This window comes from Colletotrichum graminicola (genome assembly GCF_000149035.1).
Source record: "Colletotrichum graminicola M1.001 genomic scaffold supercont1.25, whole genome shotgun sequence".
Lineage (NCBI taxonomy): Eukaryota > Fungi > Ascomycota > Sordariomycetes > Glomerellales > Glomerellaceae > Colletotrichum > Colletotrichum graminicola.
The window spans coordinates 157,337-172,832 of record NW_007361029.1 but is presented as its reverse complement, the minus strand read 5'-3'; the positions used below and the strand labels follow the sequence as shown (position 1 = coordinate 172,832).

The following is a 15,496-nucleotide window of genomic DNA, read 5'->3' as shown; positions in this document are numbered from 1 at the left end:
TCCAGAAGAGAAGCCTGGGATTTCTGGCTGGCATTCTATAAAGACGACGCCGCCGTCTTTTTTTTTGTTCTCTTTTTTTTCTCTCTTTTTGTTTTTTTCTTTCAACAGCTTCAGTCTATCACCACATCTCAGTAAGTTCTATTCTACTGCACTTATGAGCTATTGCATAATCAACTCGTGCCTCAGTTCATTCTAGGATCGCCGCGGATCGGGCGCTTACTGTTGTACTCGGGCCGTCGTCCTGTTGTGCATGACTGATGGGTCGCTAGCTCCGTGGGAGACATCAAACGGTACAGCACAATGGTTCAGCTAGCAAACCCTAACAGAGCCCAGCGTGCAGCCCGCAGTTCCCCAGTAAAACATAGCGACACGCAAGATTAGCTTCGTTAGTCGGCATTTAGGCTCAACCCGGGTTCGGCTGTTGCTGGTCAGCCTACTCTCTTGACGGTGGATATGAGTAATCATTCCCGTCCCAGCGGCTTGGAGACGCCATCCGACACGGCCGACGATCTGGACGATCCGCCGCCCCTTCCTCCTCAACAGACATTTGTTATACACGGATTTCCTGACCAAGACGGCCGACGGCTGCCCTGGATACCTATATCACATCATCGTCGATTCATCGAAAAGCAGGAAGAGCCGGAACATAGCGGCGTCGGTGCATTTTCTTTCCCCGCATCGTCAGCCCCAACGTCGACGTCGTCCCAAGCAGAAGAAGGTGGTCAATCTATTGTCACACAGGCTCAAGCGCACCCGGCCTCCTCTCACCCCCATCTTCTTTTGAATCCTTCATTCTCCCATGCTCAGCCGGGCTACAATCAGCCTTATCAGCAACAGAGCCAGGGTCACTTGTATCACAGCGGGCACGGCCAGGACACGGTAGTCTACCACGACCCCCAACATTACCAACACCCCCGGCCCCAGCTCCAGCAAAGTGAAGGGCACCACCGCCATCAACAATTCATCCCGCCTACCTCTCTCGCGGACCCTCGCCAGCCCGCATCCATCGCATTCCCATTTCCAGACTCGACGCCTTTTCTTCGTCATCCCCACGACCCTAGGTCGTTGCAAACCCAAACCCAAGCTGACACACAGAGCGGCTTCGAGTTTCCCCACCACCGGCATCCTGGGTTCCCCCAAATTAGCTCTGGCGATCTAGTCCCGATTCGATTTCAAGGTCTAGATCACACACACGTCCCTCAAGAGTCTCTAGCTGGTTTCCCTCTGCCCGGTCACCCTGCTGGACAGGCCCAATTGTTCTATCATCACAACAGTGACCACAGCGTCCATAATAGCTACCCTGGGGCTCTTCAGTTTCCCGACGGTTATCCGATAGCATTCATGCCGCCGAACCCCGAGCTCAAGATCCTCAATGCTGAGTCGTACAACGACGGCAAGTCGGCGTTTCGCGCGCCGCGTAGTCTCCCTTCGGGGAGACCCCGCAGAGCGGCGATTGGCGATGAACCACCCAAGTCCAAAAAGCGGACCAAAGCCCAGTCCTCCGAAGCGGGCGAGCTTGAAGACGAGGACAAGAAGAGATCGCGGGGTAGGCCGCGTCTAGATACAAACGATGAGACAGCCAAAGAGGTAAGTTTGCAATCCACCGCCGGCCTCCTGCTGCCTTTCTTTGCAGTAATGTAACTGCTTTTGAATTTTGTTATATGCCCGCAATGCCTCAAAGCGTGCATCAGGTCCATCTAACCAGAGTAGCGTCGTCGCACCCAAATTCGCCTCGCCCAGAGGGCCTACCGCAACCGTAAGGAGACAGCCATCCAGTCGCTTGAGAAGAAGGTCGATGAGCTCAGGAAAATCAACGAGGAAATGAGTAAGGAGTTTATGAGGATTTACGACTTCGCCGTCAGCAAGGGCATGCACGAGAGCACGCCCGAGTTCGGATGTCAGCTGCAGGCCACGACGGAGAAATTTGTCGCCTTGGCACGGAGATCGAGCGAGGAGCTCGAAAAGGACGGTGATTTGCCCACCAGCCAGGACAACGACGTCGATGCGCAAGAGGCCAGCCCAACCACCGGCAACGCTGGGCTCAGCGACACGTCGGGCTCACAAGATGTCGCCGTCAAACCCGCCGAGATGATGTATGGAGGCTTCATCGTCAGCCATGGCGAGGACACGGCACCCTCGACCCCTCGCTTCCAGAAGTTGACGGCGATGCACACGACATCGTGGGCACCCGACAGCCAATCGCAAGCGCCACACTCGACGCCCCCCCAGGCGCCCCTGGGCTACGAAATAGTGACGGAGCCAACGACGGACAATGCTAGCTTCCCATTCGGTATGTCTTTCGATGATAGCCTGGACCAAGCAGGCTCTCTCAACCTATCCGGCCAGCCCTTTTCCGAAACCCTCTTCTCCATCCTGTCTCCGCCGAGCTCCTACGCGTACCAAGAGCGCACGTTCGGGCGGCGACTGCAGCGGTCGACGCTGGAGAAGGCCTACTTCCTGGTGTGTATGCCGGACCCGCCGCCGGCCGTCATGTCCAAAGCCTTCGGCTTCTGCCTGCTGTTTGAGACCAAAGACCGCATCAAGGAGAGACTTGCTAACCGACTCAGAGTAAACGAGCGCGAGTCCATGTTTAATTGGAAGTTCCCCTTTTGGAACCTGGGTGGTGGTGGTACGTGGTTCGACGCGACGGATGATGAGACGGATTACTCGCGCGACGGCAAGCTGAGGGGCCCCGTGGGAAACCAAGGCACGGCTGAGCCGCACCGGCACAATGTCGACTCGATGTTCGGGTTGGGACCATGGGACGCCCGGACGGAAGAGACACGGGATCTGAGGGTCAACCATGGGGCCGCCAAGCTCCACATGAGCGTGCCGGGCTTCGAGGGCGACTTTTACGACGCAGACGAGGTTGAGTGGGTCCTGCGACAGCGAGGCATCTTCATCCCGCCGGCCGCCGACTTCGTTACGGCCGAGATCGACCCCGCCGACTTCTCGACCGACACGACCGCGGGCGGGCAAGTCTTTGGGACGGGCTCGCAAAGCAGCGTGGACGACATACTCAGCGGGTTGCGCCGCGCCGAGAAAAGCCCCCTGGCGCACTTTGCTAGGGGGTACGTCGGTATGAATCTGCAGCCGACGAGGGCGTCCGACATCGACAACGGCTCGCACTCCGTGGCCCGTACGGAGGAGGCGCTGCCTGCCCCGAAAGACATCGACCCCAGCCTCGGAGGCGACGCGTTCGGGCTAGGCGAAAAGCCGGCGAACGGTCCCTCGGACACAGGGTTGAGAAAGCGGCTGGTGACGATCAACGTCGGAGTCTTGGTTCAAGGTACGCTTGCCCACACTTTCGAATGGGGAGGCAGTGTAATGCTGACCCGACACAGAGATTGCGCTGAGGTCGGTTTGTTTGGGACGAACACCGGGTGTGCGGCCAAAGGATGTCAACGTCGCATTCTGGGCGTCGCTGGCCGTATAAAAAAAAACAAAAAAAACCGGGCTTTGGGACGCTTGATTCCGGACGGCTAGACCTTGCCGATTCCAGGATGGCACGATGCCTCGGCGGTGAATGGGGACCGAAAGGCCCAATATGATGGGGGGGTTGTGTTTCGTCGTAGTTTTTTCTTCTTTTCTTTTGCCTCTGGATTACTAGGTATCAGATGAAATGGTTTCTCCGTCCAAGTCTACCCAGTTTGCGTCGCATGTCGCAGGCGCAGGGACGGGGAAAATACAGCATCGACATCTAGTTACGCTACAATGGTTAAACAAAAAACGATCCTTCTTGGCATCTCGTCCGTTTTGACATGAGGCAGTGACGGGGTAAACCCTCATGAATGATTATCTCGGAATTATGTAGTTGCTGCATTTTCTCTTTATTTTCTTCGGACGTAGTGTCCAAGGCCGCAGAAACCCAAACAGAGTTGGGAGTCTCAGCAACGGCTGCTCAAAATGCTCCCTCATTACTCCATTATTATTACCAATTCAAAAGACCCGTTTACGCGTCCCTTCGTCTAGGCCGGGAGGGGGGGCAGGGGGTCATATCAGTTGCGGACATACTCGACGGGCTCCAGCGCCGCGTCCACGCAGCCGGCGCCGGCGTTGACGGGGTTGCAGCGGGCGGCGGCGCCGCCGGCGAAGCGGACGGCGTAGTCAACGTCCCAGCGGGTGCTCATGCCGTAGGCCTGGAAGTCGGTCGAGACGATCTGGGCGCCGCTCGAGAAGGCGGCCTCGCGCATGGCCGTCGTGTCGTTGGACAGGAGCGTGTCGAGGGGCACGTCGGCGCGGGTGCGCACCCAGTAGTCCGCCTGGACCTGGGCCCTGATGTTGGCCTGCTCCGCGCCGGTGGGGTCGTTGAGCTGGTCCGGTTTTGTTAGTCTTTACGAGGGCGAAGGATGAAGTGGGAGGGGACGTCTGCGGGACTCACCTTTTGGAACGCGCAGTCGGGATTTCCGGGCGCCGAGTTGGTGAAGAGGACGCGGCCCTCGAGGTTCGGACGGCCGTCAGTGTAGGCGTCGCGGACGGGATGGACGGGCCCGTTGTCCATGAGGAACAGGACGCGGCCGCGGGCGCTCTCGAGGTCGGGCCAGCCGTGCTGCAGGACGGACTGCTCGAGCGTCAGGTTCCCGCGGCGCAGGTCGTCGGGGACGACGAGCTGGCCGGGGGCGAAGACGCTGCGGATCTCGCTGTCGAGGACTTGGAGAAGCGCGGTGTCGTTCCAGGGGATGGGCGAGGCACCGCCGGCGGCGGCGATCTCGGGTTCGGCGGTCTTGAACTCGATCATGAAGGGGATCGGGACGTGGTCCGGGTGCGCAGCGCTCCACTTCTGGACGGCGCCGAGGCAGCCGACCAGGGTTTTGCAGGTGGTGTGGTAGTCGGCGTCGGCGACGTGGAGGACCTTTGTGCCGGGGCCGAGGAGGTCCGAGTCCGGGGCCGTCGAGAGGTTAGCGAGCTTGCGGATGAGCGGGGTGGCGTAGTGGCCGCCGGCCGGGTCGGCGAAGAGGTCGAGCTCGAAGTTGCGGATGGACTGGTAGGTGGCCTGGACGTCGAGGGCCGGGTGGGAGTAGTAGTAGTTCTGGACGTTGGGGAGGATGCCGGCCTGGGTTGGATGCTCGGCAAGCGGCGCCTCGCGGTGGTACGAGTTGTGGGTGCCGATAACCTGCACGTGATTCATACGGACGGCGCCCGCGGACCAGGTCAGGCCGTCGCGGGCGTAGGGCTGGTCGGCGGGCGAAGCGGCGTCGGCGAAGGGAAGGAGAACTTTGTCCAGGTTAGACTTCGAATCCGGGTGAGGGATCTTCTGTGAAGGAGGAGGAAGACCGGCTTACAGATGGCGGCCTTGAGGCCGAGATTGGACATGGGGGCCATTGCGAGGTACGGTTGGACAGAGCAGACAGTTGAGAGAAGGCGCACAGAAAGGAGAAACAGGCAGCGGTTGGGTCCCTGGGCGAGACCATCTTTATGTGCATGGAGGAGGGGTCGCCTTCATGTTCCTCCATGTACGGATGAACCAGCATATCTGTGCGGGCTGTTCGATGACGGAGGCACCAACATGGGACGATGCCAGCCAGCCGGGCCAAGCCAGGAGGACATGTGGAGTCGGAACTGATGGATGTATCACAGGGCAGGGATTAGTTGGATTAGATAGAGATTTCATGAAGACTCATTTTCAGTCTTTGACCTACCGATCTGTACAGTCAAGAGGTGTTGTTGAACGAGTGAAGGGACGGGACGAGGGAACTCCCCCGGCACCCTCTCCCCCCCCCCCCCCCCCCTCCCTACCCCCGCTTCATGAGCTTCCTGACTTGGCAGGCCTGAGGGGTGATCGGCCAATGGGGGACGTAAGGGCGAGCATGTGCCTGGGAGCTCATTTCGAGGCCGCCCCTGAAAGATGTTTTTCGGGGGAGTCGGCCAACGTGAGCCGGACCACGTGGGTGGCGTACATACAGTAGAAACATGTCGTCTGAAAGACGAAGTATCAAGGATCGCTCACAGTCTTATCCGTGATATCATAGACCTCGGTGCCGAAATCCGACAGGTATCTCTACCCCAGGTACCGATTGACTACGGAAACACTTGGAAAATCGATGGTCAATCCCCCTTTGACCGTAATTATATAGATCTGTGAGTGAGCTAATTGGCTAATACATGCCTCGCGCGAGTCCATCGTCCCAGGGTCCGTACACATATGTTGCACGCATAGTCTACGTCTCATCATAGCGAAATTCTTCAATCTCTGCCCTGCATATGCACGTTGCCCTGCGACTCATCACAAAGTGAACCAAGGTTTACGGCCGGGCGGCCGTGCGACATGATCCATGATAGAGGCAGAGAGAGACATTCAATATGAAGGACACCACGGCACGAAGAGCTCTTCGATTGCGCTCCCAAGCGGCGGAGTCGATACAGCAACGGCCCAATTTCGTGGTGTAGACGCCACATTCATCACATCAATGGTGGGCCCTATGTGATGCTTCACTCCTGAAAGCCAACAGCTCTCTACCTGAAGTGTTATCGAGGTGGTCTGAATCACAGCAATGGAACGAATGAAATACCATGGTAATCTGCTCAGAGGCTTGCAAATAGAAACATCTACCCGGCAGTGCAGTCGCATTCACTCTCAGTCTCACGGCGATTGCTCACCGATTTCGCCTTAACCACAGCCACTCGTTTACACATCGGAGACTTGACTTGACCGATGAGGTGCTTCATTCCCTGCTCGTCGTTCACGCTAACCTTGCTCGCTCATCAACACTGCCCACTCAGCCGCGCTGGGGGATGCTGTAACCCCAAAATCTTTAAAAGATCGACGCCGCAATGCTCCCCGCCGTTGCACATCCTCTACCCCGCGTGCTGGATGTTCATCAAACCACTAAAAGCAGAAGTCCTGTACCGTTACCAGCGCAAGCCCTCATCATCCGAAAATGGACAGTACCAAAGCCGTCGGAACGAACCCCATCGTCGAACCCAAAGTCGAGTACCTAGGCCTCCAGAAGGCGGACAACAGCTGCTCGCATCGCGACCTGGGCTTCACGGGCGCCATCGCGGACAAGTGGTACGCCGTCTGGGGTGACGTGCTGTGGTGTGACGGGGGCGTGACGGAACCCGAGAATGACACGCCCGGCTTCCACGGCATGGTGCGCGACGCCGTGTCGGCGATGACAGATGACCCGCTGCTGGTGCACGATCTCAGCCTCGGTGATAACCAGCGGCAGAGACAGTTTATCCCATTCAATCCTTCCTGGGGAGAAAGGTTCGATACCGGGTTTGGCGGCACCAGCTTGGTTGAGACCAACGCCGCCGCCGGAACCGGAGCCGTCTTCTACTTGGTTGTAAGTCGATTTTGGAATGTCAACCCTCATGTACACTTCTTTCCCCGGCCACATGCAAACAATAACGCACCTAGAACCAAAACGCGGCAGGTCTCATCGGCGCCGGCATCGCCAAGGTGGACGTCATCAACGGCACGCCTGTGGTTACCAAACGCTACGGCGAAAGGGGCTACTGGTGGCCTGCTGCCGGCAACCCACGGTACGGAGATATCGCTGCGTTCCGTGATCCGCTGTCCGACTGGATATACGCCTGGGGCGGCCCGCCGACGACCGTCCTCAGCAGCGACTGGCTCCAGAATAACTACGTCTACCTGGTTCGCGTCAGGGCCTGCGAGGCGTTCGACCTGTCCAAGTACGAGTACTGGTGGGGCCGGCAACGAGGGTGGAGGATGGACCGGTTGACCATCTTCACGCCTGAGACGGCCGCCGTATGGGGCACCGGGCAGGGGCAGGTTGTGTGGAACGAGTTCTACCATCGCTACATCTTTGTTCACTTAGGTACTCTCCTTATAAATTGCTGCCGTATCTCTCTGATTCAGCTGATGTTTATTAGGAATCGGTGGTGGTTCCGTCTTTCTGCGGACGGCCCACAGTCCAGAGGGCCCCTGGACCCCGGACCTGAAGATATTCGAGGCCCAGCCCATTGACGGTGGTCTTGTCTACGCCGGCGTTGCTCACCCGTACCTTGATGAGTCTGGGAAAACATTGGTCATATCCTTCACGAACAACAACAGGATCCAGGTGATCAGAGCCACCTTCTCCAAGTGAGGAACGAAGCGTTGCAACACTGGAATGACGTGGTGATCCAATGATTTCATTTCATTATTTCAAAGTACAAGAATTATGAAATATAGGGCTCAAAGTCATGCTAGCTTGATTCCCGCCGACTATATGGCACCGGAACCAGCCTCGCTTCTAAGTAGGTGAAAGGGCAGAGGTGCGTTGGACTCCTAGCAATCTGCAGTTCGGGCAGGTTCCTTGAGTCATTTCGGCTGGTTCGTGTCGGAACAGAGACGTGAGATTTATTGAAAGTCTCCTCAAACCTTTCTGGCTCCCTAGAGAAGCAGATAGAGTCGCCATGCCCCCAATAGTTCAGTGTGAAGTTGGTCTTCAGCATCTATGGTGAGTAATAAGTTTTCAAGGGTTAGTGGGCGCCAACCAAACCTGATAGCCATGCTTTCGATTTGTTGGGACGGCGAGTGACACATACTCAATCGCCCATTAGATGCAGTCTGACGGTATGAGTCAATGTCCCCAATTGGCCTCAGTTCCCTAGCAGATTATTCATAGCTCATAAGTAAGCGCCTTCGTTCCATCTTCCAACCTCCAACTTCCAGCATCCCTTTGTCTCTATTTTCTCCAGGCAAAGATCTCTTCTATCTTACGCGCCCGTCTTAATTCCGACAGGAAAGTATCATTGCTCTTGCCTGTCTTCTACATATCTGTTGAAAACTCATACGAGCAAGACAGAAGAGCTGAAAATCAGCCACCATGGCTTCCGACGAACTGTATGATCTGCTCTTCCTGACGGACGCCACTGCGTCCATGCGCAGTTACATTCAAGCCCTCAGCCAGTCGCTTCCAGAAATCATCCGCATCTCGTCTCTCACAGGCTCCTTCTCACGCATAGGAGTCATGGCTTACCGAGATTATTCCACTGACCATCTAACGGAATGGTCTGGCTGGCACATAACTTCTGTCGATGGAACTAACGCCGATTCGACCATACAGGACAGCCTGCTTGATATGGTCGGGAAGATTCGACCGGACTCGGGCTGGAGAAGTGTCGACTGGCCCGAGGCAGCAAAAACTGGGCTCGCGCGGGCTTATAGCGTGATGCGCCCGGAGGCCACTACCATCATTGTCCTCTACGCTGACGCCCCTCCTCACCTCCCAGGTACCGAGAGTCTCAATCGGCTGAGAGAAATCGACCATCTGTCCAAGCCGGATACTTTCGGCGGGCATGGGAAGCAATTCGTAGACTGGATCCTAGGCTCCAAGACCCTTCGGGACAGCGAGAGGAGGGCCAAGGTCTTTCCCGTCATTCAGGGGGGCATCGCTGATAGCGTCGCTCCTTTTATCTATCTCGCCCACATAACAAGCGGAGTCTGCTTCAAGTTGGGCAATTCCCACGCCGAAATCTCTACAGCGGACGCCATCTCTCAGCTGACTGTTAGCATCCTTCTCAACTGGATGGGTGCCGGAAAGCAGGGCGCCTCCATCTCCGGTCAGCGTCGTCTCGCCTACGTTTGCCAGTACAGAGATACGGATACAATGGAGAATGTCAAGAATGAGGAAGATAGGGCAGCCGAGATCTACTTCCCAGTTGACCGCCTTATCGAACATCCCACTATCAACAACGTTACGACTGTGCACTCTAGCCTTGATGAACTGGCCAATTTCATAAAAGGTGGGCAGAAGCCCTTAGACTTTTCGAAACGGTATCAGGCCGACGAAAAGTATCATACTTTCGTTATTGAACAGCTTAAATCCCTCATCGAATCGAATGTCACTGCCATCGCGGTTAACCCAGTCTTTGGCAGCCTATGGAGAACAGTCTGCACCGACCGTAACGACCCCGCTCGAGATGAGCTTATCCAGGCTTTTGGTTATCATGTCGATCGTATCTCGGACCCTGAGAAGAAAGCCCGTATGAGGGCCTGGCTTGCAGAATCTTATGATTATGCCGCCGAGATCCTGGAGGTAGTCGAGAGCGTCCCTGAAGCCCAGAGATTCCCCTGTGTATTCATGGACCCCACTGAATCCTTCTGGACTGGGGGCGAAAACGGGATCTCGGAGAGAAAAGAGGAAAATTGTGATTACGACAAGGAAGAGGAAAAGCTCAATGAACCTGTCACAACAGCATTCAGCAGAGAAGATCTTCTAGAGGTTGGCCGCTCTTGCGACTACCGCGTTCTCCGGCGTCTTGGTAAAGTTCTCACACGTCTTACCTATGTAAATTCCGAGTCCGACTTGCCGGCTCACGTAAGAGCCGCCGACCAGGTCCCACGACTTCCAATGGCCCTTGCGACTGCAGAGCACCGGCGCAAGTTCTGGAAAGTCCTTCTTCACCTTGTACTGCCTGGAACAATGTTGGCGGCTCGTCCAGCCGCACTTCTCGCTGCACTAGCCCTTCGGATGGGCATTCGACCACTCAGAGATGCTGCCGACCAGGAGCTTCTCTGCTTCACTGACAAGTGGAATACCATGGATATTCCCGAGACATGGAATGCCAGCTGCTTGTCTCTCCTCCTGGACGCGGACAAAGATTTCGAAAGGCGAGTGGCTGAAGGTGTGACGCAGCGCCCAGCTCCAGATTCTCGAGTTCTGCTTGAAAAGGACAATCGTTTGTTCAAGACTCTGGTCGACTACAAGCTGCTCGAGTTAAACCTGAGCACCACGCTTCAGGCCAAGGTCGGTTGGCGTCCTGAAAAGTCAAAGGTTGCCATTGGCCCTTTAGTTGTCTGTAAGGGCTGTAAGTTCCCGCGTTCTGTCACCATCATGGGTAAGGATGGCAGCTGCGGTCTCTGCCCTCAAGAACACCAGTGTACGTGTCAAATCTGCCAGCCACCAGAAGACATGGAGCGTCGCCTCTCACAAAACGTGAGTCATAGCGACACAGAGCGTACCGAGGCTGTTTGGGTTGAATGCTTCACTCCGACATGTCGTGCTCAGTACGTTGTATACGGCCCAGAGGACCTTAGAGTCCGGGCGAAGTGTTACTACTGCCGGCACGCATTCTCGTCCACGGCTGAAATCCAGAAAGCGCCTTGCGTGGAGTGCTCCCAGTGCCTCAACCGCATCATCTGGCCGGAAGTCTATCGACCAGTGGACCTCGATTTGTCCACCTTCAAGTGTTACGCCTGTAGCGCGAACCGGGTCACTGTGATAGACTACGAGACTTCTGCGAAGATGTTGACCACTGAAAATGGACAAGCTTGGCTTCTGCGCAACGAGGGTTCCGCCATCCAATACCCCTTCAACGGAAGATCTCTTTTCCACACCGTCTCAACTGTTCCCGAGACTGAGCGTGATTCGCTTGCAGACAATGTCGAGATCATTCCATTGCTACAGCAGCATTCCCAGCTCACGATCCGCGGCAAGACAATCCATAACCAGACTGAGATTTGTGACCGGCTCCGTGCATGGGTACATTCCCGCCGAACAGAGACAGACCACTGTAGCCTGTGCTTTTCGAGCTTCAAAAAGAGGAACCTTCGCCGGGCCTGCGGTAGGAAAGGCTGCGATCAGATGGTTTGCGATGGCTGCTTGAAGGAGTGGTATGGTCTCAACGCTCGCGGTAGTCTCATCAATGCTGCTGCTCTCTGCTGCCCTTTCTGTCGTCGTCAGCCTACTGCCAAAACGGTCTCCGCTTTCGGTGTATCTCACATCGGCGATCTGAAGACGGCGTTGGCGGATGCCGAGTGGATGTACGGATGGTGCCGGGATTGTGGATTCGCCCGAAGGTACGCCGAAAGGGTCTGCGCTGCCGGGGCCCCCGAACTCTCCGGGTGGTCATGCGATGTTTGCAGAGAAGCCAATTCCCCGGGGCTTCAGATTCGAGACTGTCCTGGCTGCGGGACGCCGACAGAAAAGCTGGGCGGATGCGGCCACATTACTTGCACGGTCCCAGGATGCTCTGCTCATTGGTGCTTCTTCTGCGGAGAAAATGTTGGCCTAGACAATATTTACCCCCATATGAGCAGTGTACATGGGGGCCTCTGGGATGATAACGGCAACGAGGGCGATGAAGGAGAAGAATACGACGAGTACGACTAATGAGTAGAGGGGGCAAGGTACATCTGGTCTTTTGAAGTTTAAATGACCCTTTCCATATGCCTTTTAATTTAGCCTTTTTTCATCTCATCAAGACCTTGTTGATTATCGAGTCATACTTCTATGAACCCATTCCGCTGCCACGCGTCCCAGATACAGGCTACGGCGGCGTTCGTCTGTCTTTTGAAACAGTGAAACAGTACAAACCTGCCCAAGACGCGGGCTGGAAGCTAAGAACTGATAGGGACCCTGGGTTTGGTGAATTAGCCGTGTAGCCGGAGGGCTTTGCGCGGCATTGATAGGTTGTCATCAACCCTTTCAGATTGCTGGTGGAGATGGTAGCTTGAATTTGGGCTTTTGAATTGAAAGGGTCGCGATGGGTGTGGGTGCAGCCCTCAGAGAGTCTTAGTGTGGTATTGAGAGGGTAGTGATAAGGATTGGGGAGTCCCCATAGGTTCCTTTGCAACTACAGAGAATTAATTGGGCGAGAGGCTAGAGATGACACCTACAAAAATATGAATTGCCGGTTAAGTAACGGCTTATCATGTTTGAGCAGATGTTGTATGCGAGGCTCGCCGTGGCAGAGTATGAGTGAATTGTTATATGGGACAGCAGGAGGCGAGGGCCTTTGCATCAAACATTTAAAGACATTACAGTACAATCTGTACGAACTTGGATGAATGTGCTAAGAGTTCTCACTGACTGTGAGAACAACAGCCTGACGTCTCGATTCGCAATTCTACTTCGGCGGATGCGGGTTGACCTGCTGCCCCATCGATAACGTCGGAAGTGTGCGGAAGAAGTCAGGGGTATGTTTTAAAACAAGCCTTATAAGATACACGCCACACGAGTGGCTTAGAATCGAATTTCAGGGTCCAACGTTCCCTTTGAACTGATGGGGTTGGGAGCGGTTCTGGAGAGCCTTCATAATCGGATACTTACCAAGAGTTCTTGTCTAACTTCCCCGAAACTAGGGTTCTCCTTTTCGGTTTTATCAATAATAGAACCCCAAGGCTGCCTCTAATTTCTTGATTCAAGACACAAACTCGTCATCATGGGCAATCACTGAACCACTCATTTGTTTCGTATATGTGGTCGTCTATATAGGAAACATTTCAAGCAAAACTTATGACCCGGAACATATGGTACTGTCATGTCTTACGTACGTTACAGGATTGCTGCTCCCCCACTTCTCTCTTGAGACGTTTCAACTCTGAAAATCCGAAAATATGGAGTCTTTGAGCCCTAAAAAGCCTGTTGGACAGGCTGGGTGCAGCCTTTCTCCAGGCCCGACCGTTTGTATCGTATATCTAACTCCGTGACTCCCGCTTCCCTCAGATTCGATAATATCCCAATCATAAACCACTACTATTGTAATGATGACGTTCCTGCGAAGAAATGCCTTGTAGCTTCGCAAGTATCTATCCCAAAAACCAAGTTAATCCAACCACAAGCGGCGAGTAAGATTAGAGAGCCAAGGGCATTGTATGAACCATCTGGTCACGTTGCACCTTATGGCTACCGGTTCCAATTACCTCCATGGGCCACATTACCAGCTCTGCCAAGGGCGTCCCAGCCAGCTGTTTTGTAATGACCGACATGAGAGACCTAGCCCAACCGTCTAAAAACCAACAAAAAGGTTCGGCCAGGTAAATGATGACACAGTAATGTGCCAGAACTACCAAGGCCGCTGGCTGTCGTTGTCGAAGTAAATCAAGGTAGTCCGCAGACATCATGATTGGCCACAAGAATACAGCGCGGAACTCCACTGGTGCCGACATGGCATTAACGGGGGAGACCTTCGCGATGCATTTGATCAAGGCTATGATGGCGTTGACAATTGCATACTTCCCTTCGTGTTCAAGCAGGCCGATCTCGGCTAGCTTAGTGCTCAAGCTGGGGAGTCGGTCGAATAGGGGCTGGAGCGTTGCCTCTACTGTCGTGGGTGTAGTGTCGCCGGCGCCGCGTATAAAGATCTCGCGCAGTCGACCCTTGCGTAGATCTTCGTCTGACGCGCGGATGATCACGCTTATGCCGTCCGCCAGGGTAAAGATGTCGAGAATACTATCGATAGGCGAGAAGGATGGGTTGTGTTTCTCGTAGCTGGGGTAGGTGGCAAAGGCACTCAGGGTGAGAAAGATCGAAGAGGCAAAAAGAGCGTGACAGTTCGCAGGCGAGATCGTGCCTAGCAAGGTCCCTCGCATACCGTTTATGGCGTCATTCTGATGTTGGGCGGCTTGCATGAGGTAGGCATGGCGGCATTCAGGCTGGAGGTATGCTAGATGGTAGGCCGAAAAGGCGAGAATTTGGTGAAGTAGAAAAGGATAGGAGAGTGCTTCACGAGGCACGTCATACTGGAGTGCCTTCTGGCCAACGGAGGAGTGCGAAAATGTTTGGTATGATACGGAAGTATAGTGGTGCATTAGCTCGAGATCAGAGATCCAGCCGCTAGCTGTCTCTGTCTTGTTGAGGTCGGTCAGAAACCTCGAGAAGTAGGGGAAAGGGTCCGCCTGTGACGATGGGGAAGTTTGGTCTCCGAGGCTAGATGCGCTTTGTTGTCCGCCGAGTGATTCGGCGACTGACTGCGGCGATGTAGTTATTAAGGAGTGCGCGCTTGTCCGTCGCCTCAGCGCCGATGCTGATCCCTATCAAAACCCGCGGCTTGTCAGTTTCCGAAACCGAGGCCCAGCACGAAGGAAAAGCTAGAAAGGAAAGGAAAGCTTACCCGAGAGCCCGGCCGCTTGGTACGCCGCTCAAGACTCCCTAGCGGCTGTTGGGCCGTCATCTGTGAGGGTCCACTTGTCGGTGGTCCCGTGTTCTCCAGACTGCATGGCAGTCCGTGCCGCACACAAGCGCTGCAGGGCTTGTTCTCATCACACTACGTTGAACACAATATCAGTATCAGTCGCATACATCAATGCGAAGTTAGAAAGGGGTAGACCGTCAAGTACCCAACCACATGATCGCGGTTTTTCATTGAACGTACTTTGACTCTCCTTTCCTTACAACGCAAACAGCCGTTGCGAGATTTTCTGTAGCCCAAGCGCTTCATGATGAACAGTGGTCTTTGTAAAGGTTCGGTGGCTTTACAGGCGTATCCGGAGAATAGCACAATTACCCGAGAACGAGGACGATGACGAGCTTCGGAGAACAAGGTCCAGTATATAAGGACGAGGTGGTGGGGATGAAATCTTGTGGATCGGAAGTGTGGTTCCATGTTTATACCACCAGTCCGGAAACATCACAACATGCAACTTGTGTTCAGGCAGTGTGAGGTTATACTAATGTTGAGCCTTGTCCAAAGTTGCTACTCCCTCTCCGCCGATGTGCCAAGAATGGAAGTGGACGGGTACGCCCAGCCTTCATCCAATCTTGAAGGGACACAATTGGGCATATGCGGTGCAGTACTGACACAAACTCCGACGGAGACCGGG

General features: G+C 55.0%; 5 protein-coding genes across 5 annotated transcripts; 3 read left to right on the top strand and 2 right to left on the bottom strand.

Moving 5' to 3' along the window:
• Window positions 1–1,341: 1,341 nt before the first annotated feature.
• Window positions 1,342–3,436, top strand: GLRG_06548 (BZIP family transcription factor; the record flags this gene model as incomplete). Its single annotated transcript, XM_008097233.1, has 3 exons — window positions 1,342–1,587; window positions 1,711–3,289; window positions 3,345–3,436. The coding sequence occupies 3 exons, from the start codon at window positions 1,342–1,344 to the stop codon at window positions 3,434–3,436; spliced, it is 1,917 nt and encodes a 638-aa protein (XP_008095424.1).
• Window positions 3,437–3,998: 562 nt separating this feature from the next.
• Window positions 3,999–5,322, bottom strand: GLRG_06547 (acid phosphatase; the record flags this gene model as incomplete). Its single annotated transcript, XM_008097232.1, has 3 exons — window positions 3,999–4,313; window positions 4,382–5,214; window positions 5,283–5,322. 3 exons carry the CDS (start codon window positions 5,320–5,322, stop codon window positions 3,999–4,001), a joined length of 1,188 nt encoding a protein of 395 aa, XP_008095423.1.
• Window positions 5,323–6,878: 1,556 nt separating this feature from the next.
• On the top strand, window positions 6,879–8,054 carry GLRG_06546 (uncharacterized protein; the record flags this gene model as incomplete). The annotated part of the gene is made up of 3 exons (XM_008097231.1): window positions 6,879–7,286; window positions 7,361–7,784; window positions 7,840–8,054. The coding sequence occupies 3 exons, from the start codon at window positions 6,879–6,881 to the stop codon at window positions 8,052–8,054; spliced, it is 1,047 nt and encodes a 348-aa protein (XP_008095422.1).
• A 723-nt stretch (window positions 8,055–8,777) lies between these two features.
• GLRG_06545 (dihydroxyacid dehydratase) lies at window positions 8,778–12,065 on the top strand (the record flags this gene model as incomplete). Its single annotated transcript, XM_008097230.1, has 1 exon — window positions 8,778–12,065. The coding sequence occupies one exon, from the start codon at window positions 8,778–8,780 to the stop codon at window positions 12,063–12,065; it is 3,288 nt and encodes a 1,095-aa protein (XP_008095421.1).
• Window positions 12,066–13,580: 1,515 nt separating this feature from the next.
• Window positions 13,581–15,114, bottom strand: GLRG_06544 (fungal Zn binuclear cluster domain-containing protein; the record flags this gene model as incomplete). Its single annotated transcript, XM_008097229.1, has 4 exons — window positions 13,581–13,642; window positions 13,696–14,572; window positions 14,646–14,707; window positions 15,069–15,114. 4 exons carry the CDS (start codon window positions 15,112–15,114, stop codon window positions 13,581–13,583), a joined length of 1,047 nt encoding a protein of 348 aa, XP_008095420.1.
• Window positions 15,115–15,496: the final 382 nt, after the last annotated feature.